Genomic DNA, 26,124 nt, shown 5'->3' with positions numbered 1-26,124 from the left:
GCTGCGTAGTTAGTGAGAGAAGGGAGAAAGTTGCTGCAGAGATTAGGGAAAGCTTAGTTAGGCTGTTGTTAGGCTTGTTAGCTTGCTCCTTGCTGATATTTATTGCTAAAAAGCACCCCAAAACAGCGCTTTTGAGAGCTAATGTTCTTGTGATGTGTTTTTTTTTTTTGTGTGGCCCACTGACACTTGCATATACAGCCCTGTCAGTCGCAGCTGGCCCTTGCTAATTGCTATACTGTGCCAGGCCCAACACATTAAGTGCCTACCTTTTCAATGTGTGTGACAGCTGCACATTTGTAATACCAGTCCGTGCATACCTGTTCATGTTCACTGCACCTGCGTGACAGCACTCAGTATTAAATACCAGTCACTGCATACCTGTTCAGTGTACCTGTGTGTGTGACAGCTGCACATTTGTAATACCAGTCCGTGCATACCTGTGCATACCTGTTCATGTTCACTGCACCTGCGTGTCAGCATGCAGTGTTATATACCAGTCACTGCATACCTGTTCAGTGTACTTGTGTGTGTGACAGCTGCACATTTGTAATACCAGTCCGTGCATATCTGTTTATGTTCACTGCACCTGCATGACAGCACGCAGTTTTATATACCAGTCACTGCATACCTGTTCAGTGTACCTGAGTGTGTGACAGCTGTGCATTTGTAATACCAGTCCGTGCATACATGTTCACTGCACCTGTGTGTGTGACAGCTGCACATTGTATTGATACCAGTCCGTGCATACCTGTTCACTGCACCTGTGTGACAGCACACAGTTTTATATACCAGTCACTGCATACCTGTTCACGGTACCTGTGTGACTGCACATTGTATTAGTCAAGTCAGTGCACACCTTTCACTTCATCCCCCCCCCCCAATATGGACAAAACAGGCAGAGGCAGGCCACCCGGCAGATCTGTTTGAGGTCGTGCTGTCGTGATTTTGTACAGCCCTGGACCAAAGTACAGTGTTCAGAAGGCACATGCCATCAACTCCCAAGATTGTCAGGACGTAGTTGACTATTTAACACAGAACACCTCATCTTCCTCAGCTTCTGCACGGAACCGTGACGTATCTTCCTCCTCCTGCTCTAATTCTGGCACCCCACTTAACACTCAGTCGGCCGCCACCACCAAAGTGCCATCATCCCAGGGCTCAGCGGTGTGGACATTTTTGTGTGTGTCTGCCTCAGATGAGAGCAATGCCATTTGAACTCTCTGCCACCGAAAATTGAGCCGTGGAAAGACCAAGACCCGTGTAGGGACAACTGCCTTACGAAGGCACATGATGACGAAGCACAAACTGCAATGGGATGACCACCTGAGGAAAAGCAGCACACAAAAGCAAAGCCACAAACCGCAGTGGAAGATACCAGGCCGCAATTATTTCTTCAGGTGGATTCCTGAATTTTTAAGGCCTAATGCTAGCAGCGGCCGCTAAGAAAAACAATAACAATTTTTTTCTGGTGTGTGTACATGTCTGCCTATTTTTTCTGGCTGCACTGCGGCTGTAACAACAAAGCAAAAGGTATGTACATGTGTCAATTCCCCTTTGTGATCGTTACCTTGCCGCGGTGAAAGTAAAAGTGCGCAGTAGTCCAGCACAGCCATCACTACACAAACAGCTGTTTGCGGTGTGTTACACAGTGAGTTTGGTCTGTCAGTGTGAAGCAGTACACTAATTACACTACCTGATTGATGTATATGTTACGGCCAGAACCCGAAGTGTGGCCACTTCGCGTTCTGGCCAGCCACTTCGGGTTCTGGCCGGCCAATGTGCGAAGTGGCCGCAGCGGAGCGGCCAATGTCAGAAATGTAATTACTACACTAAGCTACAATGTATTTTACGGCCGTCTCGCTGCGGCCAAATGTATAACAACTTGCTTAATTTCATTAAATATAGCCGGCGGCAATGTAATAGATGAAGCCGCCGGCTTTCGCACTGCCTCCTCCCGAAGTGGCTGGCCAGAATGCGAAGTGGCCACACTTCGGGTTCTGGTCGTAACATATACACATGCAAGATGTTTTAAAGCACTTTATGCCTCCAATTTAGCATTGCAATGTGATTTCTGCCCTTAAAACGCTGCTGTGCATCAAATCCTGATTTTTTTCCCCGGGACTTTTGGCGTGTATCCCACTCCGCCATGCCCCCTTCAGGTGTTACACCCCTTGAAACATCTTTTCCATCACTTTTCTGGCCAGAATTAATGTTTGACGTTTTGAAAGTTTGCCTGCCCATTGAAGTCTATGGAGGGTTGCAAAGTTCGTACACACGCAAACTTTTTCGGAAGTTCGTGTTCGAGGTTCGCGAACCTAAAATCGGAGGTTTGAGCCATCTCTAAATGTGATGCCAATACCATGTTCATCTGGCATTAATTAAATACAGAAACTGGACCAAACATCTACTATATTCAAAAAGTTTTGGATCAGGATGATACCATTTTATTAAGCTTTCGACGTCGGACTGGTTCCTGACTAAAACTGTAAAACACAGCTTATATATACTAACATACAGAGGAGAAACATTCTTTAGCAAACATAAATGTAATTAGATGCCTTAACTGTTACTGAGGAGGCTTTCCCAGGCATCCTATCTAAATTGATAAGATCAATAGAATCCTCAACATGACATAAAGCAGACTCTAGTGATGAAGAGACATCGTAAATTCCGAAATTTCGGAATTTACGATGTCTCTTCATCACTAGAGTCTGCTTTATGTCATGTTGAGGATTCTATTGATCTTATCAATTTAGATAGGATGCCTGGGAAAGCCTCCTCAGTAACAGTTAAGGCATCTAATTACATTTATGTTTGCTAAAGAATGTTTCTCCTCTGTATGTCAGTGTATATAAGCTGTGTTTTTCAGTTTTGGTCAGGAACCAGTCCGACAAAGGCTTTTTATAAGTCGAAAGCTCACTGTTTATCCATCTCTAAGTTAGCCAATAAATGGTATCATCCTGATTCAAAACTTCTTGCTTTTACTCATGGCTAACACGGTACAACACTTTACTGCTTCTACTATATTCAAACACATGGATAAATGCAGAAATACCAGTAAGTATCTCACTCATTCAGAATATAACTCATGTGAGTTAGCTAGAATCAGCCTAACCTAGTCAGCTAAGTAATATTTCTTGATTTCTACATCAGTTACTACTTAGTACTTATTCAAGTAAGTTTTGAAGCCTTAGTTTAGACATGTTTTAATGCATGATTTGTGTATTGCAGGCCAACAAATTATGCATTATTATTTTATTTTTACCTTTTGCTATGTTTGCAAATCTGTCTTCCTGTGTCAATGTCAGATGCAGCTTGCTTAAACTAAATATCAGTCTGTGAACTGTCCAGATCTGATAGATTAACTCTTTGTGGCCAAAACTACAGTACTGTATAGTTTCATCATAAATCCTCTCTGGTCTTTGTGGAAAAGATAAAGTATCACTATGGAGGTTTTCTCCAATGCCTGAAATAGTAATTTTTTTTACAAGACCAGAAAAAATAATTGCATAGCTGCTGCAAACTTAAAATACGCATGCTCTGCAAAAATGTGCACAGATTTTAGCTTTTGAAGATATAAGCGGGTTCATTTCCCGCTTTATCACGTGTTCAGCTCCAACTGGCAATTCCTTTAACCATTTAGGCCTCTTTCACAGTGCGACGTTAACCACTTGAGGACCTAGGGCTTTCTACCCCTTAAGGACCAGCCACTTTTTTTCCATTCAGACCACTGCAGCTTTCACGGTTTATTGCTCGCTCATACAACCTACCACCTAAATGAATTTTGGCTCCTTTTCTTGTCACTAATAAAGCTTTCTTTTGGTGCTATTTGATTGCTCCTGCGATTTTTACTTTTTATTATATTCATCAAAAAAGACATGAATTTTGGCAAAAAAATGATTTTTTTAACTTTCTGTGCTGACATTTTTCAAATAAAGTAAAATTTCTGTATACATGCAGCGCGAAAAATGTGGACAATCATGTTTTTGATAAAAAAAACCCCATTCAGTGTATATTTATTGGTTTGGGTAAAAGTTATAGCGTTTACAAACTATGGTGCAAAAAGTGAATTTTCTCATTTTCAAGCATCTATGACTTTTCTGACCCCCTGTCATGTTTCATGAGGGGCTAGAATTCCAGGATAGTATAAATATCCCCCAAATGACCCCATTTTGGAAAGAAGACATCCCAAAGTATTCACTGAGAGGCATAGTGAGTTCATAGAAGATATTATTTTTTGTCACAAGTAAGCGGAAAATGACACTTTGTGAGAAAAAAAAAAAGTTTCCATTTCTTCTAACTTGCGACAAAAAAAAATGAAATCTGCCACGGACTCACCATGCCCCTCTCTGAATACCTTGAAGGGTCTACTTTCCAAAATGGGGTCATTTGTGGGGTGTGTTTACTGTCCTGACATTTTGGGGGGTGCTAAATTGTAAGCACCCCTGTAAAGCCTAAAGGTACTCATTGGACTTTGGACCCCTTAGCGCAGTTAGGCTGCAAAAAAGTGCCACACATGTGGTATTGCTGTACTCAGGAGAAGTAGTATAATGTGTTTTGGGGTGTATTTTTACACATACCCATGCTGGGTGGGAGAAATATCTCTGTAAATGACAATTTGTTAATTTTTTTTACACACAATTGTCCATTTACAGAGATCTTTCTCCCACTCAGCATGGGTATGTGTAAAAATACACCCCAAAACACATTATACTACTTCTCCTGAGTACGGCGATACCACATGTGTGGCACTTTTTTGCACCCTAACTGCGCTAAAGGGCCCAAAGTCCAATGAGTACCTTTAGGATTTCACAGGTCATTTTGAGAAATTTCGTTTCAAGACTACTCCTCACGGTTTAGGGCCCCTAAAATGCCAGGGCAGTATAGGAACCCCACAAATGACCACATTTTAGAAAGAAGACACCCCAAGGTATTCCGTTAGGAGTATGGTGAGTTCATAGAAGATTTTATTTTTTGTCAAAAGTTAGCGGAAAATGACACTTTGTGAAAAAACACAATTAAAATCAATTTCCGCTAACTTGTGACAAAAAATAAAATCTTCTATGAACTCGCCATACTCCTAACGGAATACCTTGGGGTGTCTTCTTTCTAAAATGGGGTCATTTGTGGGGTTCCTATACTGCCCTGGCATTTTAGGGGCCCTAAACCGTGAGGAGTAGTCTTGAAACGAAATTTCTCAAAATGACCTGTGAAATCCTAAAGGTACTCATTGGACTTTGGGCCCTTTAGCGCAGTTAGGGTGCAAAAAAGTGCCACACATGTGGTATCGCCATACTCGGGAGAAGTAGTACAACGTGTTTTGGGGTGTATTTTTACACATACCCATGCTGGGTGGGAGAAATACCTCTGTAAATGACAATCTTTTGATTTTTTTACACACAATTGTCCATTTACAGCAGTATTTCTCCCACCCAGCATGGGTATGTGTAAAAATACACCCCAAAACACATTGTACTACTTCTCCTGAGTACGGCGATACCACATGTGTGGCACTTTTTTGCACCCTAACTGCGCTAAGGGGCCCAAAGTCCAATGAGTACCTTTAGGATTTCACAGGTCATTTTTGTTTCAAGACTACTCCTTACGGTTTAGGGCCCCTAAAATGCCAGGGCAGTATAGGAACCCCACTAATGACCCCATTTTAGAAAGAAGACACCCCAAGGTATTCCGTTAGGAGTATGGTGAGTTCATAGAAGTTTTTAATTTTTTGTCACAAGTTAGCGGAAATTGATATTAATTGTTTTTTTTCACAAAGTGTCATTTTCCGCTAACTTGGGACAAAAAATTAAATCTTCTATGAACTCACCATACTCCTAACGGAATACCTTTGGGTGTTTTCTTTCTAGAATGGGGTCATTTGTGGGGTTCCTATACTGCCCTGGCATTTTAGGGGCCCTAAACCGTGAGGAGTAGTCTTGAAACCAAATGTTGCAAAATGACCTGTGAAATCCTAAAGGTACTCATTGGACTTTGGGCCCCTTAGCGTACTTAGGGTGTAAAAAAGTGCCACACATGTGGTACCGCCGTACTCAGGAGAAGTAGTATAATGTGTTTTGGGGTGTATTTTTACACATACCCATGCTTAGTGGGAGAAATATCTCTGTAAATAACAATTGTTTGATGTTTTTTACACACAATTGTCCATTTACATAGAAATTTCTCCCACCCAGCATGGGTATGTGTAAAAATACACCCCAAAACACATTATACTACTTTTCCTGAGTACGGCGGTACCACATGTGTGACACTTTTTTGCAGCCTAGGTGCGCTAAGGGGCCCAACGTCCTATTCACAGGTCATTTTGAGGCATTTGTTTTCTAGACTACTCCTCGCGGTTTAGGGCCCCTAAAATGCCAGGGCAGTATAGGAACCCCACAAGTGACCCCATTTTAGAAAGAAGACACCCCAAGGTATTCCGTTAGGTGTATGGCGAGTTCATAGAAGATTTTATTTTTTGTCACAAGTTAGTGAAAAATGACACTTTGTGAAAAAAAACCAATAAAAGTCAATTTCCGCTAACTTTTGACAAAAATTAAAATCTTCTATGAACTCGTCATACACCTAACAGAATACCTTGGGGTGTCTTTTTTTCTAAAATGGGGTCACTTGTGGGGTTCCTATACCGCCCTGGCATTTTACGGGCCCAAAACCGTGAGTAGTCTGGAAACCAAATGTCTCAAAATGACTGTTCAGGGGTATAAGCATCTGCAAATTTTGATGACAGGTGGTCTATAAGGGGGCGAATTTTGTGGAACCGGTCATAAGCAGGGTGGCCTTTTAGATGACAGGTTGTATTGGGCCTGATCTGATGGATAGGAGTGCTAGGGGGGTGACAGGAGGTGATTGATGGGTGTCTCAGGGGGTGGTTAGAGGGGAAAATAGATGCAATCAATGCACTGGGGAGGTGATCGGAAGGGGGTCTGAGGGGGATCTGAGGGTTTGGCCGAGTGATCAGGAGCCCACACGGGGCAAATTAGGGCCTGATCTGATGGGTAGGTGTGTTAGGGGGTGACAGGAGGTGATTGATGGGTGTCTCAAGGTGTGATTAGAGGGGGGAATAGATGCAAGCAATGCACTGGCGAGGTGATCAGGGCTGGGGTCTGAGAGCATTCTAAGGGTGTGGGCGGGTGATTGAGTGCCCTAGGGGCAGATAGGGGTCTAATCTGATAGGTAGCAGTGACAGGGGGTGATTGATGGGTAATTAGTGGGTGTTTAGGGTAGAGAACAGATGTAAACACTGCACTTGGGAGGTGATCGGACGTCGGATCTGCGGGCGATCTATTGGTGTGGGTGGGTGATCAGATTGCCCGCAAGGGGCAGGTTAGGGGCTGATTGATGGGTGGCAGTGACAGCGGGTGATTGATGGGTGGCAGTGACAGGGGGTGATTGATGGGTGGCAGTGACAGGGGGTGATTGATGGGTGGCAGTGACAGGGGGTGATTGATGGGTGATTGATGGGTGATTGATAGGTGATTGACAGGTGATTGACAGGTAATCAGTGGGTTATTACAGGGGAGAACAGATGTAAATATTGCACTGGCGAATTGATAAGGGGGGGTCTGAGGGCAATCTGAGCGTGTAGGCGGGTGATTGGGTGCCCGCAAGGGGCAGATTAGGGTCTGATCTGATGGGTAACAGTGACAGGTGGTGATAGGGGGTGATTGATGGGTAATTAGTGGGTGTTTAGAGGAGAGAATAGATGTAAACGCTGCGCTTGGGTGGTGATCTGATGTCGGATCTGCGGGCGATCTATTGGTGTGGGTGGGTGATCAGATTGCCCGCAAGGGGCAGGTTAGGGGCTGATTGATGGGTGGCAGTGACAGGGGGTGATTGATGGGTGATTGACAGGTGATTGACAGGTGATCAGGGGGGATAGATGCATACAGTACATGGGGTGGGGGGGTCTGAGGGGGGTTCTGGGGAGAATCTGAGGGGTGGGGGGGTGATCAGGAGGGAGCAGGGGGCAGGGGGGGGATAAAAAAAAAATAGCGTTGACAGATAGTGACAGGGAGTGATTGATGGGTGATTAGGGGGGGTGATTGGGTGCAAACAGGGGTCTGGGGGGTGGGCAGGGGGGGTCTGATGGGTGCTGTGGGCTATCTGGGGCAGGGGGGGGGGGAAATCAGTGTGCTTGGTGCAGACTAGGGTGGCTGCAGCCTGCCCTGGTGGTCCCTCACAAGTTAGTGAAAAATGACACTTTGTGAAAAAAAACCCAATAAAAATCAATTTCCGCTAACTTTTGACAAAAATTAAAATCTTCTATGAACTCGTCATACACCTAACAGAATACCTTGGGGTGTCTTTTTTTCTAAAATGGGGTCACTTGTGGGGTTCCTATACCGCCCTGGCATTTTACGGGCCCAAAACCGTGAGTAGTCTGGAAACCAAATGTCTCAAAATGACTGTTCAGGGGTATAAGCATCTGCAAATTTTGATGACAGGTGGTCTATAAGGGGGCGAATTTTGTGGAACCGGTCATAAGCAGGGTGGCCTTTTAAATGACAGGTTGTATTGGGCCTGATCTGATGGATAGGAGTGCTAGGGGGGTGACAGGAGGTGATTGATGGGTGTCTCAGGGGGTGGTTAGAGGGGAAAATAGATGCAATCAATGCACTGGGGAGGTGATCGGAAGGGGGTCTGAGGGGGATCTGAGGGTTTGGCCGAGTGATCAGGAGCCCACACGGGGCAAATTAGGGCCTGATCTGATGGGTAGGTGTGTTAGGGGGTGACAGGAGGTGATTGATGGGTGTCTCAAGGTGTGATTAGAGGGGGGAATAGATGCAAGCAATGCACTGGCGAGGTGATCAGGGCTGGGGTCTGAGAGCATTCTAAGGGTGTGGGCGGGTGATTGAGTGCCCTAGGGGCAGATAGGGGTCTAATCTGATAGGTAGCAGTGACAGGGGGTGATTGATGGGTAATTAGTGGGTGTTTAGGGTAGAGAACAGATGTAAACACTGCACTTGGGAGGTGATCGGACGTCGGATCTGCGGGCGATCTATTGGTGTGGGTGGGTGATCAGATTGCCCGCAAGGGGCAGGTTAGGGGCTGATTGATGGGTGGCAGTGACAGCGGGTGATTGATGGGTGGCAGTGACAGGGGGTGATTGATGGGTGGCAGTGACAGGGGGTGATTGATGGGTGGCAGTGACAGGGGGTGATTGATGGGTGATTGATGGGTGATTGATAGGTGATTGACAGGTGATTGACAGGTAATCAGTGGGTTATTACAGGGGAGAACAGATGTAAATATTGCACTGGCGAATTGATAAGGGGGGTCTGAGGGCAATCTGAGCGTGTAGGCGGGTGATTGGGTGCCCGCAAGGGGCAGATTAGGGTCTGATCTGATGGGTAACAGTGACAGGTGGTGATAGGGGGTGATTGATGGGTGATTGATGGGTAATTAGTGGGTGTTTAGAGGAGAGAATAGATGTAAACGCTGCGCTTGGGTGGTGATCTGATGTCGGATCTGCGGGCGATCTATTGGTGTGGGTGGGTGATCAGATTGCCCGCAAGGGGCAGGTTAGGGGCTGATTGATGGGTGGCAGTGACAGGGGGTGATTGATGGGTGATTGACAGGTGATTGACAGGTGATTGACAGGTGATCAGGGGGGATAGATGCATACAGTACATGGGGTGGGGGGGTCTGGGGGGGGGGTTCTGGGGAGAATCTGAGGGGTGGGGGGGTGATCAGGAGGGAGCAGGGGGCAGGGGGGGGGGATAAAAAAAAAATAGCGTTGACAGATAGTGACAGGGAGTGATTGATGGGTGATTAGGGGGGTGATTGGGTGCAAACAGGGGTCTGGGGGGTGGGCAGGGGGGGGTCTGATGGGTGCTGTGGGCTATCTGGGGCAGGGGGGGGGGGAAATCAGTGTGCTTGGTGCAGACTAGGGTGGCTGCAGCCTGCCCTGGTGGTCCCTCGGACACTGGGACCACCAGGGCAGGAGGCAGCCTGTATAATACACTTTGTAAACATTACAAAGTGTATTATACACTTTGTATGCGGCGATCGTCGGGTTAACATCCCGCCGGCGCTTCCGTATTGCCGGCGGGATGTTGCGGCGGGTGAGCGGCGCCAGGCGGAGGCGGAGGATCGCGTCACTGATGACGCGATCGCTCCGCCCATGCCCCTACAAGGACCGCCGCCATTTGTCAATACGGCGGTCCTTGCGGGGTCCACTTTCCGGCCGCTAATTGTATATACGGCGGTCGGGAAGTGGTTAAAGTCACACGTTAGAAAATGTTTTAACATGGACTAACGCACAGCAATACAAAGTCTGTGCGACATTCACAGTGCACACGTTGCATTGTGTGTAACATGTAGCAATATTTAGAAAGTGCTGCATGCTGTGCGTTTAGCAATAAATCTGCTGCGTTGTGTGTGTTGCACATGCTCAGTAATGTTTTTTGATTTTTTTTTTATGTAACGCATGCGCCGTTTTTCGTTCCATTGTTGCATTAGGGGCACGTTATGCGACCTTAACGTCGCATCAAACGCAACATCTCACTGTGAAAGAGGCCTAAAGAACCGCGGTGTTAAACTCCTCCTAGTGACCAGGCCGTTTTTGACAAATTGTGCCACTGCAACTTAAGGGCCTCGCTGCAGGGCCGCACAACTCACAAGTGATCCCCCCCTTTTTTCCCCACCAACAGAGCTTTCTTGTTGGTGGGGTCAGATTGCCCCCCGGAATGTTTATTTATTTTTAAATAAATATTTAGTTTGTTATTTTTTATTAAACTTTGCTATTTTTTTAAAAAATATTTTAACCACCCTCCCTCCCAGTGGCAGCCTATGACAGCGATCAGCTGTGATAGGCTTCAGTCTATCACAGCCGATCACTCCTGTGTCCCCCAGGGGAACAGCCGTGTCATACGGCTGTCCCCAGTACAGCGCTGCCTTAGATCGCAACACTGTACTAACTAAATAGATGGCGGTTTCGCCGCCTAACAGTCTCTGAGCGATGCTGGGAGACTGAAGGCGGAGCGTATGCGTGCGGAGATGCGCACGCATCAGCGAGCGCGCTCTACTAGAAAGCCCATTCCCAGCCGTTCACGCCAATCCGTCCTGCAGGGCTGCTGCACTGCTCACGCCAATCGGTGTGAAGCAGTCGGCAAGAAGTTAATTTACCAGTAAAATTGTCTGCTGGGTTCTGTCAATAGTATATATTCATTCCAAAACTCACAAGTCCTGGAGAGCCACCACGTAGAAATTGTGCTACTATATAAGGAGCCAGCAAAAGACTACTGTGTATCTTGCTTCCAAAGAATTATTTCAATTGCCGTCTCATGCACAATATAAATTTTATTATTCGCCTTAGCTACATGACTAGATGGGTCACAAACACATTAAAAACATACATATTAAAACCACTACTTGGCCAGGAGCACTCGCTTATCTTAGTTATAAGGGACCAGACCCGTAATTCGGTGCAGCGCAATCGCCCAGCCTTAGCCTACGCAGAAAACGCTGCACCATAAGGGTCAACTAGGTCCTCACCCACCACCGTTACACCAGGCACACAGTGCGTTCGATACCCGCGCGTTGTTATGTTCCTCCTAGCGCTTGCCCACAGATGAAAGTCCTCACAGTAATTTGGAGATGAATGGCAGCTGACGTTTGACCTATCTGCCCCGCATGGTACACAGCAGCTGGCTATATTCAAACTTGGTAACGTCACTATTGTGGCTTAGAGTACTTGCGTGTTTAATGTGTTTGTGACCCATCTAGTCATGTAGCTAAGGCGAATAATAAAATTTATATTGTGCATGAGACGGCAATTGAAATAATTCTTTGGAAGTAGTATATATTCATACAGTAAAGATCAGGATGATGAATCAACTTCCCTGATTTTTTTGCTGATAAAGAATGTTTTTTTTCATCTAGAATTACTAAGTACCTGAGCCCATTGCTGCGTTTATAAAAACGCATGAGGTTTTGAAATGCATTTAAAGGCATCAAAACACATTAAACACATTTAAAAACGTATAAAAACGAATACGTTTTTAAACGCAACAGTGGGCTCAGGCCCTAACAGAACAAAGTTAATTTCTCACCAGGTAGTTTTTTTTTATTACCTTGCACATTTCTTTATGTAAAACAGAACCATGTTTCAGGCGTTAGACCATTGATAGCCCTAAACACTAGTGATAGTTAGATTTAGATCAGGTCCGAAGCAATCTATCTTGCCAAAATGTTTTTGGTGTGTTAATATGATTAAATTGTGAAATAACTGTGCAACTAAAACTATGAGAAAAATAACTAAAAGTCAGTAACACCTTTTAGTGCTCAGTGGTAGTGTATGGATGGTACAGTATATTATATGAATTCTTACTTGTTTGTTTCCTCTTTACAGGTTTAAAGTTAAAGAAACATATACGATGGTCCCAAAAGATGAAGTTCCTCTCACACAGAGACAATCTCCAGTTCCTGCTCAAAAATCCCTCTTGGTGGAAACTGTGTAAATAAGCTAACAGCAGAGCCAATAAAATAAAGTACCCTGACTTACAGCAGGGTCCCTGTTATTCCATCTCTAAAGGCTGATGTTATGATTTTCCTTGGTTGACATGGTCATCCTTTGGCATATTGGCATATTTGTTTGGCATTGTGATTTCATTCATTTTGACATGTTTTTGCACTTTTTGTCAGTTTTTTTCTCTGTATTATGAACGGAAAGTATAAATGTATAAATTCTATGTATAAATGGACAAAAAAGTGATGAAAAGCATTTTTAGTAGCTGAGTCAGTGCAATTAATGAAAACTGCCTTTCTTTCTGCTAGACAATTTCCCACCATTTTTTTACAGATTGGTTAGCAATCTTACCTTGCAGATGTAGGATTCCATGTTTGAATCCCAGTCAGCACACTAACTGCATGAAGTCTGTAATTTTGTTTGTGTGTTTTCCCTTTGCGTGATCTGTATTCCTCCCACAACCTTGGTTGGTTAATTGGCTTCCTCCAAACATTGGCATGAGAATATTGTAGAGATATTAGATAGCAAGCCCCGTTTAAGAAGGAATTACCTTGCCAAGGGTGTCCGATATCCCAAGCAAAATATTGGTCACCAATGCTAATAGACACTGAATTCTACAAAAGAAAAGGCAACTTACCTATTCACCAGATACAAATGCCTACCAAAATCTCATGACAAAAAAGCTCATTTAAGTTAAGCAAACCTGAATTCAATAACAGGTCCCCATACAAATATCCCCTGAAAGACATGCTTCTTATGAGACATTTAGCAGAGACAATAAAACATTCAATCTACTTTGTAAATGTTTAAATATAAAATAAATGGGATATCTAAAAAAAAAGTCCTTTTTTTGGAGTAGGAGGATATATATAATTGCTTATATAATCAGTTTATTTTCACCTCGGGTTCACTTTAAGTTCTACAATAAAGCACACATATAGCAATTTTATAAATCTGTACTTTCACAGTCTTTAGTAACCTACATATTGCATGTAAATTGCAGTCAAGTAACTTACTGGTGCCATAATTTGACTGTGGCTGGATAGTGTACTGGTGGGGGCACCGCCTTTGACATGGGAGACCAGGGTTTAAATCCTGGCTAAGGTCAGTGCCTATTCAGTAAGGAGTTCAAGGCAAGACTCCCTAAAGCTACAGGGTGGCCTCTTGAGTGTGTCCCATTGGCTGCAGCTCTTGTATTGAGCGCTTTGATACCGACAGGAGAAAAGCGCTATACAAATGTTTGGATTATTACTCCAAAAGTGTGTTAAACTAAAGACCATGATAATTGCTCTTTGATTCTACAGTTGAGATGAGCGGCATAATTCTAGAAGTCTGAATTCTGGAATTGAACCCATGAGTAAGCAGGTCTAGCATGAAACACGTTTATACTTTAAAATAATCCATGCTACCATAATTAAAACCTATGTATTTTATTTGCCCGTATGTCTCGGTTATTATACCATTTAAATTTTGTCCCTATCACAATATATGGCACCAATATTTTATTTGGAAATTAAGGTGCATTGTCTCCATTTTGCGCCCATCACTATTTACAAGCTTATAATTTAAAAAATGTTTGTAGTATACCCCCTTCAAAAGCATATTTAAAAAGTTCAGACCCTTAGGTAACTATTTATGTCTTTTGTTTGTTTTTTTTTAATTGTAATTTTTTTTCCCATTAAAAATTTTATTTGGGGAATATTTTGGTGTGGGACATAAATAGCTAAGTTTTAATGTTATTATATGTGTAAATTGTAATAAAAAAAATGTGTAGATGTAGTTTTACTATTTGGCCACAAGATGGCCACCTTCGTTTTTGGTTTCCCTCCTTGTACTTCTCGCTAAGCGGAAGTACAAGGGGGATTCGGAAATTCTAACGGGCAGAAGAACTTAAGCCTCACGGGTGAGCGCTTCGGTTTTTCTGCAGGGGAAAGGAATCGGTGATCGGGAACCATGTTCCCTTTCACTGATCCCAGGGCTACCGGGGGACACAACGGGGAGGCGGGGGTGTGCCCACGATCGCGGGCAGGAGCGCGCCGAAGCTTGACACCGCATCAGAGCAGCTGCCCGGACGTGAGCTTCACGTCCGGGCGGCAGAAATAGTAATAAACCCTTAACAGCTGCCTCTCCTAGTGTGTAGATCTTCTTGGTTGGATACTCTGAATTCCGGGACAAATTTTGCCAAAAATGCAGTAAAAACCCAGACTGGGCTTTTCCACTGACGTTTTACAAGCAGATTACTCCCTTTTGTTAACCACCTACAATGTGTCTGACAGTAGCAAGGCATGTAAGCTTGTGTCCAGGGTATTAAAAAGGTCACACAAGGTTAAGAAGACATTGGCCACAACTCACTAAGCTTATCTCCTGTCTTTAATAACCATTATTCTACTCCTATTGTTGTGTCCATTGTGCTTAGACAGGTGCCGTCTTGCTGGATTATGGATGATTATAGAAATTTCTTCCTTGTATTCATTTATATGCGTGTCACCGTATTTTTTAATTTTTCAAATTTTATTTAATTAATGACATGTAAATGTTTTAAATTTCTGGCAGGCACAAGGCACACAAGGAGGTTGATTCACTAAAGTGTGCAAAACCAAAATTAACTTGCGCATGCTACGTGCGGTCCTGTCCTGGTAGCGTGGGCTCTTAAGTTATGCGTGAACCTTCTAATTGCCGCCCAATGTGCTGTAGCATGAGTGCACTAACGCAGCCGCTAATATGTTAATAAAGATTGGGAGTCCTGCTTCACCTAACTTCAGGGTGAAGTGTCAAAAAAAAGTATAAGACAGAAGTGAATGACCCATACTGTTCGCAAGCTGGCGAACAGGGACTGTCCACCTGAAACTGTTCATCTGGCGAACAGTTCTGTCATCATTAATTCTGAGCTGTCTGCTTTATTTTCTATTATTTTTTGCAGAAGGGAGCTCTGTAGAGAGAGAAATATGCACAGCAGGCACACAGGGAGAGGGAGTAAGAGAGAGACATCAAGCGTATGTAAACACACAGACACAGTCATACACAGACAGACACACACAGTCTCTCCTTCCCTGGCTGGCTATAATTGTCCTGGCAGATGAGGCAGCAGATGAGATGTAGCTACATCCTGCCTGTGTGTGCTCCTCCCCTCCCTATCTACTGCATGTAAAGGTGCGTACACACGCACTACGGAAGCCAACGATGGGTCCCTCAGACCCTCCCGCTGGGGGACTTTCAGCAGACAGTAGTGCATGTGTACTATCGGCGGACTGATAAGGCTATTCCTGAACAATCCGCTGAGCGGATCGTTCAGGAACAGCCTTATCAGTCCACCAACAGTGCCTACACACACACTACTGTCTGCTGAAAGTCCGCCCAGCGGGAGGGTCTGACGGACCCGTCGTTGGCTTCCATAGTGCGTGTGTACGCACCTTTAGAATAACTACAAAGGTGATAACTTAAAGAGACTCCGTAACAAAAATTTAATCCGGTTTTCTTCCATCCTACAAGTTCCAAAATCTATTCTAATGTATTCTGGCTTACTGCAGCACGTTCTACTATCACCATCTCTGTAATAAATCAACTTATCTCTCTCCTGTCAGACTTGTCGGCCTGTGTCTGGAAGGCTGCCAAGTTCTTCAGTGTTGTGGTTCTGTGATGCATCTCCCCCCTCCAGGCCCCTCTATGCACACTGCCTGTGTGTTATTTAGATTACGGCAGCTTCTCTCTTCTCTCTTATCTTTTACAAGCTGGATAAATCGTCCTCTGAGCTGGCTGGGCTTTCACATACTGATGAATTACATACGGGCAGAGCTGTCTGCACTCTGCAGGAAGAAACAGCCTGACACTTCAGTGGAAGATAGCTGCAGGGGGAAAGAAACACACAAATGATCTCTTGAGATTAAAAAGGAAGGCTGTATACAGCCTGCTTGTGTATGGATGTATTTTCTATGTGTGGACATGCTGTACATCAACCTACTTCCTGTTTTGGTGGCCATTTTGTTTGTTTATAAACAAACTTTTTAAAACTGTTTTTAATCACTTTTAATGCAGTGGGGAGCAGCGAAATTGTGACAGAGGGTAATAGGAGATGTCCCCCAACGCACTGGTATGTTTACTTTTGTGCGATTTTAACAATACAGATTCTCTTTAAGGACTGGAGTGACACGATCTCTCTCTCACTGTAGAAAAAAATATCACTACATGTTAACAAGGCAAGCTAGTGAATTAACACTCAAAATATCAATTGATGTGTGGTGATCAGTTTTCACTTGCCTCATTATCGCTAGCATTTTTTTAGTGAAATGTGGCCAATTATGTCTACTGAACTGGGAATTATTGTGGACCTGTTCAATTCATGGGACATACAAATAAAAGTCTAATATGCATGTGTTTTAAAATAAAGAAAGTTAGGTCCAAAAATACACCTAATATACTGACAGACTCATTTGAATATGGTAGTTTAAATATCCTTTCAAGGCAGCTGAAACCCCAGATGAGTAAAGCTACATACTCACCGCAGCGAGGAAGATGGATCCACCGACGTCTCTCCACAGCGAGCACCCCCCGATTAATCTTACTGCCGATGGGTATGCGTGACGTCACGTGACATTACATAACGGGACTTCAATCGGTCTTTTCGCAGAGTCATAGGGGACCTTAAAGATCCAATCCGCAGTGACGGTTGTTATCGGTGTGCATTGCTAAACATCGTTAGCACGATTGCATGCCTTTACCCATGTCGTGAGATCACAGAAACAATCGCTCGTCGTTGGGAAAATCGAGTCAGATACTCACCTAAGGAGAGGGAAGGCTCTGAGTCCTAATGAGCCTTCCCTCTCCTCTCCCGGTGGTTCCCTCTCCTAGCCGAGTCCTCCCAAAGACAGACGGCTTCATACTGCGCACGCGCGAGTGCGTTATAGAGGGCGCTCGCGCATGCGTAGTGCGGAGTGGCCCGAAACCTCCCTTCAGTGGCAGAAGTGGCAGTATTTGACCGAACTGGTTGAATACTGCTACGGGGGATCCTGAGCGTTACCGGGCACCGGGAGAGGAGAGGGAAGTCTCATTAGTACTCAGAGCCTTCCCTCTCCTTAGGTGAGCATCTGACTTTTGTTTTTATAGGTCGGGTAACATTGACTTTAATACAGATATTTTACATTTCATTTCAGATTCCTATTATTTATATACAGTGAGGGAAAGAAGTATTTGACCCCTTGTTGATTTTGCTTGTTTGCCCTCTGACCAAGAAATGACCACTCTACAATTGTTTATTGTAGGTGTGAGAGACAGATTAACAACAAAAGAACCCGCAAAAACCCAGTGGCCCAGTCAGAAGTTGATGTGTATCAGACACTGACTCTGTACTGGCACTTTACCAGAAATAAAACACCCACCAGGCTACACAGCCTGGCACCTTACACCAACAGCCATTCTGATGCAGTACTGGAGTCCTAAATCGAAGATATCCAATCCAATATCTGATAGGTGAAACATGTTCTGCCTATAAATGGCCAATCCATCATTCTCTAAATCCATGTGCCCATAGGCAAAGCCCACTACTTTGGGCATACATTTGGCAATTTGGTGGTTTAGCCGCCTACTAATCCTCTCACATGAAGCTAATTCAGGGGATGAAAACCACACCGGTCTATGAACCATTTCATAAACAATCAGTTTAGTATTTTGTGAAAAAAAAACCCTTGTAGCTAGCAGAATCCATATTAAGATTAGTGGTGTAATATCATCTACAATATCTATTATGCACACAATAAACAAGAGTGGCCCATGATCCAAATTACTTCTTTGATGCCTGATCACAAACACTGGTTCGCACGACAGCCGGGGGCCCCGGACTCTCTCACTGGCCGGGGCACCGAAACCACCATGCGATACCCAGAGGAAAATTAGCCCTGGACATCTCACCACTAGGGAATTCACCCCCACTGCCTCTGAACTGAATGTTAACTGCAACACACACAATTGCTCACTCCCAGCAATTTCCTACCTTTATTTGGTCAGCAGGCGCCAGTCAGCCAATCAGGTGTACTGTTATACACCCTTTGCCTGTTGTACCAAATCTAGCAGGAATTGCACAAATTAGGTAGCATTCAGGTGGGAGGCTTTGACTGGACGTAATTGTAGATTACATCGCTTGCAGGGACGCCCCGTGCAGGCAGATCTCCCACACGGTCCCCTCCCTAACCACTCACCTGTCAACCGCTTCCTGGAAGCTGCAAAAAAGAAATTTAAAATCACAAACACTGGTTCGCATGACAGCTGGGGCCCCCGGACTCTCTCACTGGCCGGGGCCCCCAAACCACCATGCGATACCCAGAGGAAAGTGCAGGCGAGCCCTGGACCTCTCACCACTAGGGAATTCACCCCCACTGCCTCTGAACTGAATGCAATTTCCTACATTTATTTGGTCAGCAGGCGCCACTCAGCCTTCTTTGATGCCTGGAAAGAATAACATACATGTATAACTTGGGATAAGACTACCCTCTCCCACTTTTTTTTTTTTTATCATTTGTTCATTAAGGCCCATTTTTGCCACCAAAGTGGCAACCCCAATCCTTAATGAATGAAATGTCAATTTTGTATTGGCTAAACACACTGCCTCTGCACACATGTAAAAATGCATCAATTGGTAAATTGTGAAAGGGGTGTTATCTGCATTAACCAAAAGATCGCCTACATTCAAACCTCTGTAAGCCATACATTCATCCCGATTGCCCAGTGGGCAAAGCTTGTTACCTGGCAGCACATTAAGATGCACCCACTCTCCACAATCTAGCTGGTTTGTTTTAAGAAAACCAAGATGACCTTACTACCTCCCCTAACTGCAGACCACCCTATTGCCTATTGCTCCTAGCCACGTCCGATATTCTTAGTGCTGCAGAAAACATTAAAGTAACAGGGCATTTAAAAAGCTTTTCTTGCTGGTTGCCTACTATCTGGCCTAAAGGGTCTTACTCCTGTAACCCTTCAAGAGCTGCCTGACAGAAAAATAGCTAGAACAAGGCAGACTATTGTTTACTAAAAATAAAAAATAGACGCACTCGCCAGTATTTTCACAATATGTGAAAGTGAGCAACCTTTTTTTTATATAATGGAATAAAAGACAGCACTAATGCCTAAGATACTTCTAGCTCATTAACACCCAGCCCTCAAACAAACATTACATACTCCCTCCATGCGACTGAGTAAGCAGCCCATGTTGCATTGGAATTTTTTAATAGCCACAAAGATAGGGTCTAAATCAACTCCCAGAGGAACGCAGGGACCTCCTCTCCCGCTTGTTGAGCCGACGGAGCCAATTCTTGAAACCTGGACAACAGTAAGTGGGATTCTGCGTCAGCCACCTCATTAGTCTTACTCGACACATGTTTGGCTTTAAGCCAAATATTAAACTTCAAAGAGTACAATACCAATTGCCTCAATAACTTAACTACTAAAAGGGACTTTGATGTCCAAGTATACCTGAGATGACATGTGATGTAATGAGATAGACATGTGTATATACAGTGGCAGGAACACAGACACCTATGCTCCTTTTCTTTTTCCCCGCCTGAGAGCATTATTATCCAGCTATGCATCTGACAGTTTTTCTCCAGTCGGGACCCAGTCGGGATATAACATCCCTCACTGATAACAAATTACAGCTGGAAAACACTTTGCTAAGCAGATAACTGGGCTTCTGACTGCAAGTGATACATAAAAGGTCAATATTTCATGTATATTTCATCTGGGGTGCTTTAGACACTGCACATGAGCAGAGACACTAAAGAATTAAATCTACTTTGTAAATGTTTATACATAAAATAAAACCATGAGATGTCTAAAAAAAGGTCGTTTTTAGGAGTAGGAGGACAGAGTCAATTGTTTATCTTATCAGTATATTTTCACATCAAGTTCATTGCTAATACAGCCCTTTTTTGTCTGTTTAAACCATAATTCTCTTCCCTTAAAATTCCTTTCCCCAAATAAAAAGTGCAGCCACCACTGGAAATACCTCCATAAATACAATGTTACCCACAACCTCCTTATGAGACCATTTTTCTGGTTCATCTTGCACAGAACCATCTATCATTTCAATAACCCCCACAAACTATACTCCCAGATACGTCTGTGAAAAAGAAAACTCATTAGAATCCTCATAGGTGAAACGCATTGGACAGAGCTTGTGGCGGCACACGGAAGCAGCGTGTTGGCATTCTCCTGTGGCTTTTATTTTCCAGATGGAAATGTGAGTGTAATAATGTGTTTTTATTGATCTTAATAAAGCAATATTACGCTCTGCCAGCATTTGCTCAGTGTTTTATTGTCTGTCAAAGCTGAATTGGAAGTGAGCACTTGGACTAGTTGCAGTTAATCTGTGGGTATATCAAGCTGGTCTATTCTAAATAATACTTTGTATGCGGTTCGGTAATGCGGTTAGTGAGGAAGTCCAGTGAGCGCATTGCAAGTGCATATTGGTGGTGGTTGTGTTAAAACCCTGGTACTTTTCATGTGTGCTGTTCACCCATGGCTGGTGGTGGTCAGATTAATATATGAAGTACTGCACCATGTTTTATTCTTTTTTTCTTCTTTTGAGGTGTTTGAAAGGTTGGACCGAAAAAGAAGAACTTATATAGATATATTTTGCACAAAGTGGGTAAGAGGTGTCCAGAAGTAGATAAAACGGCTAAAAATAAAAAAATAGAGGTGGCTTACCTAAATAACAACAAGTTTATATAAATATGAATTTTCATAAGCACAAGCAATGCATTTCATGAGTCTGCGCCCACTTCCTCAGGCCAAAGTGCCAGAGTTGTATCAGAGCCATGTATGGAGTGCCGTAAGAGGTGCTTTTACTGGCTTAGAATCTACAACAGTTACTCCTGGTATAGCCTGATGAGGCGGGTGTATGCCCGAGAAACGCATGTTTGGAGTTATGATTAAAGAATTTTTCTATTAAAAATTGACTGTTTGAGTCTACTTGGGGAGGTAAGTCCACCACCACCTCCCATTTTAAACTGGTCTTAATTATTTTGTCCTAAACTGGCGTCTCTGTACAAAAACAAAATACTTATTAGGCTGCAGCTGCTGAGCTGGGGGCAGGCCAAGGCAACGAACGTGGAGGTGGTCCCAGAGCTTCGAAAACATCTTGGGCAAGGCATGCAGTGTTTCAAAAGACTACTAATATACAGGTGAGCGGGTGATTTACTTAGCCTGTCACTTGCCGATTCTTGCATAACTTACAAAGATTTTCAAAGAGCGTTACATAGATTGTATTCTATAGTAATACATTCAATGTATTCTATATTAAAACCTTGGTTGTCTATAAATATACCTCTATGGACAGGACTCCAGCAAGGTTTCACTTTGTTACTTAATTACATTTTCATTAATACAAAATGCTTCCTAGGCAAATTTCTACAGGAAATTCATGAAAAGAGTTGAGGTGAACAAAAGAAATGCAGATTTACTTACCTGGGGCTTCTTCCAGTCCCTGGAAGAAGTTCCTGGCCGCATCCCATACTTTAATTGTTAGGAGCATAGGTGCGGGTAATTCTGTAAAGGCTTTAGCCCCTCTAAATGGTAGTAGGGTAAGTGCCTCAAGAGATCCCACCACCGCTGCCTCCAGTGTAGATGCCGTGTTTCTGTCATCCTGGGCAAACCACCATCTGGCCGTCACAAGAGTAGAAGCCCAAAAATACAATTTGAAATTGGGAAGAGACAGTCCTCCAAGTGAAGTAGGTAATTGCAAGGTATTAAGAGAGATTCACGGCATACCTCCCGCCCATAGAAAATTCACAAGTATTTTATCAATTCTTTTAAAAGTAGAATTTGAGATCCACACAGGAGTATGCCTGAATACATACGTAAATTTTGGCAGATATATCATTTTAACGAGATTGGACCTTCCCGTAACAGTCAATGGTAGCCTGGCCCAGGTGCGGCAGTGTCTATCCAGCGAGTCAATGATTGGATTAAGGTTAACATTAATATAGTCACTTAGTGGATATGTAATTTGTATACCTAGGTACTTGAATGTAGAGACCCATGTTAGGGGAGAGTCTACAGCATTCTTTTTGGCATCTGCATCTATTGGAAAAAGTGAGGATTTACTCCAATTAACTTTTAACCCCGAATATTTGCCGAAGTTGTCTATAACGGCCAAAAGTGTAGTTAATGAATTGTTAGTGTCCCCCAGAAAAAGGAGCAGATCATTCGCATATAATGCGATTTTTTCAGTTAAATTCCCAATCCGTAACCCTATAATACCCTCCTCTGCCCTTATCAAAGTTGCAAGTGGCTCGATGGCCAAAGCAAACAAAAAAGGCGATAAAGGGCATCCTTGCCTGGTTCCCCTGTGTAAATTGAATGTTTCAGACACCATTCCATTAGTAAGAACCTTCGCTCTGGGAGTGGCGTACAGTAACTGAACCCATCGCAGGAATTTTGGCCCGATCCCAAATTGTTGAAGTATCAGCCACAAATAGGGCCACTCCACAGAGTCGAAGGCCTTTTCAGAGTCTAACGAGGCTATGGCCCTATGTCCAGGATTGTCATGTTTAGCAGTGAGATTTATATAGAGTCGTCTACGATTAATATCAGTACCCCTGCCGGGCATGAATCCCGTTTGGTCAGGATGTATTAGGGTATTCAGCAATGGTGTAAGTCGGTTTGCTAATATTTTTGCCAGAATTTTTGCGTCCATATTTATTAAAGAAATGGGCCTATAAGAAGAGCATAATAACGGATCTTTCCCCCCCCTTAGGAATTACCACTATTAGGGCTTCCTGCATTGAGTCAGGCAAAGATTGTATAGTATCAGGATTTTGGAAGAGTTCAAGAAAGTACGGTGTGAGGAGCTCACTGTGTTGTTTGTAAAATTCAGATGGTATTCCATCTAGTCCTGGGGTTTTATTGGATTGAAGTGTAGCAGTAGCATTACCAATTTCTTCAATTGTGAGTGGGCGCTCCAGGGATTCTCTTTGTTCCTCAGTAAGTGTGGGCAGTGAAATATTAGAGAGATATTGTTTTAATTCGTGTATAGGAGAATAATATTTGGTGGCATATAGGTTTTTATAGTAATTAACAAATTCTGCATTAATTGCTTCAGATGTAGTAACTGTAATACCAGTTCCTGAAGTTATTGCAGGAATGGTCACTGCGGGCATATGTTCTTTAGTAATCCATGCTAGCATTTTCCCACATTTATCACCATATTCGAATACTCTTTGTTTAGAGCATAAATTAGCTTTTTTAGTGGAAGCGACATGAAGGAGCTTAAGCTCGGTTATAGCCAACTGCCAGGCCGAGTAAGAAGCTCGGTTTGGCTGCGTGAGGTAGAGTATTTCAGTGTCTTTGACCCTGTTCTCCATTGTATGATACTCTAACAGTCTATTTTTCTTACACTGTTTGATTTGAGTTATATATTCCCCCTCATAAATGCTTTGAAGGCATCCCACACTATTGATCTGTCAGTAGAATCTTTATTGGTTTCCCAAAATTGTGTAATGCTAGAAGGGATTTTCTCTTGTACTGCCTGATCGTGGATCCAGTAGCCTGAGAGCCTCCATGGACTGTAGGAAGGGCATTGCCTAAGACTAAGGGTAGTTAGGAGTGGCGCATAATCTGATATGGCCCATGGAAGGCGTTGAATAGAATGTATAATTGGTAGGGAAGTATTAGAAGCAAGGACTAGGTCTATTCGTGACAGCGTTTTATGTGATGCTGAGTGGCACGTGTATCCAGGAACATCCGGGTGTCTCCACCTCCACACATCTGTAAAGCCCATGTTGTCAACCCAGTGTTGAAACTCTTTAGGTTCTTTAGGATTAGGTTTTTGCCTGTCATTGAGGTTTAAAGAGAATCTGTATTGTTAAAATCGCACAAAAGTAAACATACCAGTGCGTTAGGGGACATCTCCCTCTGTCACAATTTCGCCGCTCCTCGCCGCATTAAAAGTGGTTAAAAACAGTTTTAAAAAGTTTGTTTATAAACAAACAAAATGGCCACCAAAACAGGAAGTAGGTTGATGTACAGTATGTCCACACATAGAAAATACATCCATACACAAGCAGGCTGTATACAGCCTCTCTTTTGAATCTCAAGAGATAATTTGTGTATTTCTTTCCCCCCGTTCTCATGCACTGAAGTTTCAGGCTGCTTGTTTCTTCCTGCAAACAGCTTTGCCCTTGTCTGAATTTCCTCAGTATGTGAAAGCCCAGCCAGCTCAGAGGACTATTTATCCAGCTTGTAAAAGATAAGAGAGAAGCTGCTCTGCTCTAATCTAAATAACACACAGGCAGTGTGTGTTATTTGTGGGCCTGGAAGGGGGAGTTCATAGCAGAACCACAACACTGAAGAACTTGGCAGCCTTCCAGACACAGGCTGACAAGTCTGACAAGAGAGAGATAAGTTGATTTATTACAGAGACAGTGATAGTATAAAGTGCTGCAGTAAGCCAGAACACATTAGAATAGCTTTTGGAACTTGTAGGATGATAAAAAACAGGATGCAATTTTTGTTACGGAGTCTCTTTAAGACCATATTAAAGTCTCCTACTAGGATGATTTTATCAGGGGCCCATTCGGCTATCATAGGAGCTATATTATCTAATAAATTTACCGTAGCAGGGGGCGGTAGGTATATACCTATGATTAGAATTTCTTGCATATGAATTAGTGCGTGCATCGCAACATATCTCCCTTGTGTGTCAAGTTTAAGGTGTAGAAGCTGAAATGGGAGTGTTCTACGTACCAAAATACTAACTCCCCTTGAGTATGAGGAATATGTAGCATGATAACAGCTCCCTATCCAGGGTTTTTTTAAAGCTAGGACCCGGCTACCAGTAAGATGCGTCTCCTGTAAGACACACACATCAGGTTGATGTTGTTTTAAATAATTAAAGACCAGTGATCTTTTAAATTTATCATTGAGTCCTCGGACATTCCAGGAGAGGACTTTGCAGTCACCTGTTTTTGCCATTTGCAGTAGCGTTGTAGAACATTACAGAACCAATACAAAACTCAAGGTATACCATATAGGACGAGACCGTGAAGAAGAAGCATCCCCCCCAACCTATTCCCCTTACAACAACCATATTACCCCCACCTTATATCCCAACAAGGGATATCTAATCCCAAAACACCCAACTTATGACTGACTTATTAAATTGTTAGTCTGTTCTTAGTCCGGGGTAACTCACCTGACTGTGAGCTCCGCTGCCCGTTTTCTCCCAATATTAATAATTGGGGTTATAACTTGTATGTTACTCAGTTAAACAGTAAACTTGGTTGAACATAATCTACACAAACACTTAGAACCTTATAAAAATACAGCAAGGAAAAAAGAGAGGAAGAAAGTGCCTGATGAGCATGCATGACATATCTCTAATCCAGTGGCGTAGCTACAAACCTCTGGGCCCCGATGCGGAATCTGGATGTGGGCCCCCCCCCCCCCCCCCCCGGCAACAACAGCCCCCCCTCCCCCGACAACACCCGACGGATGCACACACATATCAAAATCCCTATAGCCAGCTATAGGTACCCCCAGTATAGGTAGTCAGGCATAGGTAAGCCAGTATAGTTGCCCCCGGTATAGGTGAGATAGGCAGGCGCCGCCGGTATAAGTTAGATAGATAGGTGCCCCCAGTACAGGTTAGCTAG

At 43.6% G+C, this 26,124-nt stretch overlaps 1 protein-coding gene across 1 annotated transcript in view; it reads left to right on the top strand.

The window, feature by feature from the left end:
* The window catches only part of LOC137538790 (solute carrier family 22 member 20-like), a 151,166-nt gene extending 138,449 nt beyond the window's left edge, over positions 1–12,717 (top strand). The window contains exon 10 of the mRNA XM_068261110.1: positions 12,371–12,717. Coding sequence (XP_068117211.1) covers positions 12,371–12,479 — 109 coding nt within the window. The 3' untranslated portion in view covers positions 12,480–12,717. The remainder of the gene's footprint in view (positions 1–12,370) is intronic.
* Positions 12,718–26,124: the final 13,407 nt, after the last annotated feature.

Source organism: Hyperolius riggenbachi, chromosome 11 (genome assembly GCF_040937935.1).
Source record: "Hyperolius riggenbachi isolate aHypRig1 chromosome 11, aHypRig1.pri, whole genome shotgun sequence".
NCBI classification, from domain to species: Eukaryota; Metazoa; Chordata; class Amphibia; order Anura; family Hyperoliidae; genus Hyperolius; species Hyperolius riggenbachi.
Note: the sequence above shows the minus strand (reverse complement) of the source record. Positions and strands in the feature narration are given on the sequence as shown.